Source organism: Gossypium raimondii, chromosome 7 (assembly GCF_025698545.1).
Source record: "Gossypium raimondii isolate GPD5lz chromosome 7, ASM2569854v1, whole genome shotgun sequence".
NCBI lineage: Eukaryota > Viridiplantae > Streptophyta > Magnoliopsida > Malvales > Malvaceae > Gossypium > Gossypium raimondii.
This window is the reverse complement of record NC_068571.1, coordinates 11,789,148-11,793,254: the sequence shown is the minus strand read 5'-3', so window position 1 is coordinate 11,793,254 and position 4,107 is coordinate 11,789,148. Positions and strand designations below refer to the sequence as shown.

Genomic DNA, 4,107 nt, shown 5'->3' with positions numbered 1-4,107 from the left:
ATTCAACTGGACTAGAATTTTATTTGACTCGACTCAATTTTTAAATTAAATTAACTTAAGTTAAAATAAAAAATATGACTAACTCAAATTTTTTTAAGTTGGATTGGATGGAGAGTTGAACCTTTTAACCCTGAATGTCTCGAGCTCAACAATCCTACAGTGACTTCCTCTTTATCATCTTCCTATCATTATCTTTGTCATTTAGTGGAGTTTACTTTTTTCCACATACCGCAATTTCTTGGGCTTAGAAAAGGAAAAGCAAAGCAAAGCAATTAAAAATAGGAAAATTATTTCATTCATAGTTAGTAGGTTAAGATTTTAACAAATATATTATAAAATATAGTGAAAATAGATATAAATAAATGTTACATTTGTTAGGCCCTTGATTTATTTATGAAAATTTAAAGATTTTGCTTAAAAATTTTGAAGGAATTAACTTTGGGTATTAATTTTCTTTCAAGCAATTATAGGATTTGACATCATTTCCCTGACCAATAATTAACATCTGCTCAAACTTGGGGGTATTGCTACCTAAACTTATTAACTCTTGCTTCTGTGGAATAATTCGGATTTTACTATTTCTACTGGGATTCTCCTTATTGATGCGAAGACGATGGGTATCCCTACTCCAATTCTGACTTCATTTGTGGTTCAACTCAAATATTTTTTCCCTTCATATCTTTACAAAATGATGAGCGTGGAATTTTAAAAGTCACAATAGTAAAATTCCTCATTTTCTTTATTTATTTACCTTTGGGTAAAATTATAGTAGCCATTTTAATTTTCATAAACGGTTGTAAAATGGCATACAGGAAGAGATTAAGAAGAACAAGAAAGGGAATAGTTTAGAAGAGATACATAAACTAAACGCTCAGAACATGTTATTCTCATAATTTCCTTACATCATGAAGAACCAAAAATTTGTGTGATGGAAGAGGTTTTAGGACAAACCATGTTCCAGGGCAACATCATCCAGGTTAACCGAAGTCGAGTTAGGGTGACCCAGTCGCATACCGAAAAGCATCTGACGAAGTTCAGAGGCTTCCTCTTTGAGCTGAGTATTCTCTTGAAGGACCCTGTCATGGCTTTCCGATACATGATTCAGCTTATCTATCAGCTGGTGGTTCTCATTCCTGAGCCAAACTACCTGTGCCCAAAGCTCATCGAGGTGCCTTTGTTTACGCATACGTGACCTACGTGCGGACTCTCGATTCGATATCATCCTCCTTTGCTTCCTCTCGATGATGAGGCTTAATTGTTGCTCATCGGCTTCGTCCGAAGTCGAATTGCTGCTGATACATGACGAGTGGGGACTGATGTCGTGAATTTGAGGAGGGATATAGAAATTATACAAGGGGTTCAAGAACTGGTTCGAGTCGAGTGCAGGCTTGTTGCTCTGATTCATGCTGAAATGGGGTGAATATGGGGATGGATTGGAAGGAACTAGGTATTGGATGCCTGAAACCTCACTAGGCTGCATGGTGATAAGGGACTATAAATCTTGGAAGATGACAATAAGGCGAAGTATTTTAAGCTCTTGTTGGAAGGGGAAATGAAGGTTGAGGAGAGGAGGTTCTTATAGACTAACAAAAGCTTGTGCTGCTCTCAATCTTGGCAAACACGATAAGACCCTTAGGCCTATTGCATATCATGCAAATCATGTATTTTTTATTTTATTTTTATTTTAATAACACAACTTTTTTATTTTTCTCTCACATTATGTATGATACATGTTTTGTATATTGATGAGTGCATATATAGGAGAGTCCAACTATATATAAAATTGTGGAATTATAGATAAGGTACATATAGGGGATGTTCATTGACATGCATGATTGCACGCGCACATACATGAAACAGGGGATGCAATTTGGGTTGTGGACAATCATTTTCTGATCGAATTATGCTTACATCAGAGAGAGAGGTTGTGTTGTGGGGAGTATAATTATTTTATTGGGGGAAAAGCTTTTAGCTAAAGCAACCAAAATGATAAAAGAAATGCATAAAAAAATATGGGCATTCGAGAAAGTTAATATCTTTTAAAGTGGGAGATGTTTGAACCATTTGAGCCTTCTGACGTAAGACATGGAAGGGAGGTTCCGCAACAAAGCCCTTTCTTTTACGACTCTTCGCTTATTTATTTTCATAATGTTTGGATATAAATGTAAAAAATTAGTTGCATCAATACATCCTTAAATTATAAACTCCATTTTAAATTAGTCCTTAAATTAATAAATTACGTGGCAAGAGTTGTTTATAAATAACAAAATAAGGAGAGATTTTAATTACAAATATGGTGAGACTAGTTATAGAAGGTTGATTCCATTTCAGGTGGCAACAGCCATGGGCTGTCTACTGACAGCCATAACCTGGTGGTTCTACCTTTTTTAGAGGTTTTAGATGAGATATGGAAAACAATGCAGAAAATAGGTGGGCAGGTTCAATGTGTGGTCCAAACATGATTTATTATTTAAAGAGGCCAATGGTTTGTTAATTGCAAACTTTTCTCTCTTTGTTATATTATATTTATATATGGATTTGGTATTTGACATATACAATATGCCGACTTTAACGAAAAATCCAAGACCAAGTTGAGTGCTGCGGAGACTGTTTTTAATTTATTTTGTCTTAACAAAAAGATGTTAAACAAATCAATTCTTCTTTCTAGTTTCTTCACCAAACATGATATTATTAATGGAAAATTAAGAATGGTAGCCTAAACTGAAGGATTGTTCTTTGCCATCGCATATCGGGTCATTTGCACCATTTATGAAACAAGAGTTTGACCAAAAGATACATGGTGTAAAGAACTAGGTAAGAAATAGTAATATCTAACTAAAGAAAACTGAGTTGATAATGAAATATCTTTCTTATATTTCCAAATCTTAATTTCTGTACACATGAGGTAATGTATATATAGAGTTTTGAATAACTACTCTATAACAAACTGAGCAATTGCACTTTCACCAGATTCAAAATTGACTAACAGCTTCCTAAACTACTCTCTAATATTCATCCATCTTCTCGACAAGCAAAACCCTTAGAAACTCCGAAAACGAGTAAAATTTGATACTGACAGTGGCTTGACTAGAACATTAGCAACTTGATCACATGCTGGATCCTCTCCAACTATAACAGAACCATCAGCAACCTTTTCACGAACGAAAAATAAATCTAATTCAACGTGCTTGAACTTCGAATGTAGAACAAGATTAGCGGCAACCGCAACCGCACCAGAACTATCACACCAAATATTGGGTATATCGGTAGATTGAACATGTAATTCTTGAAGTAACGATAACAACCACGTAACCTCACTTGTGATCGCAAAGAAGACTCCTATATTACGCCTCAAAGAGAGATCGAAAGACTACTTGTCGCATTTCTTCAGACACCAAGACATGGGAGTATGCCCAAAATAAACACAATACCCAGAAGTTGATCTCTGATCATCAAAATCTAACCCCCAGTTGGCATCGGCATACCCAACTAAAGACAAACTAGTGGATGGGCGAAAAACAACCCCAAAACCAAGCGTGCCACCTAAATATCGCAAAATGCGCTTCAGGGCAGTCATATGAACAGTAGTGGGACTATGCATGAACTGACATATTCGATTTACAACATATGCAACATCAGGCCTCGTAAGAGTAACATACTGTAATGCACCAGCAAGACTCCTATATTCAGTCGGGTCCTCTAAACGTTTACCATCATCTTTAGACATGACAGGTGAACTAACCATCGGTGTATGAACACTCTTCGCATTTTCCATCGAACACCGAACAAGAATATCTCGTATATACTTCTTCTGACATAGGTGAAGACACCCCGATAGGGAACGAGTAACTTCTATCCCAAGAAAATAATGAAGATCGCCCATGTCCTTAAGCGAGAACTTGTTATTCAACAACTGAACAAACCACTCTATAACAATAGTCACACCACCAGTAACGATAATATCATCAACGTACACAAGAACATACAGTGTTGAATCTGGCTTGATCCTAACAAATAAGGATGCATCAGACTTCGATACTACAAACCCCACAGGCACTAGAAATCTCTTCAACTTCTCAAACTAAGCACGAGGAGCCTGACGAAGAC

At 36.1% G+C, this 4,107-nt stretch overlaps 1 protein-coding gene across 1 annotated transcript; it reads right to left on the bottom strand.

Moving 5' to 3' along the window:
- Positions 1-718: 718 nt before the first annotated feature.
- LOC105801407 (basic leucine zipper 43) lies at positions 719-1,724 on the bottom strand. Its single transcript, XM_012632712.2, has one exon. The coding sequence runs from the start codon at positions 1,478-1,480 to the stop codon at positions 941-943; it is 540 nt and encodes a 179-aa protein (XP_012488166.1). The 5' UTR covers positions 1,481-1,724; the 3' UTR covers positions 719-940.
- Between the last annotated feature and the right edge of the window lie 2,383 nt (positions 1,725-4,107).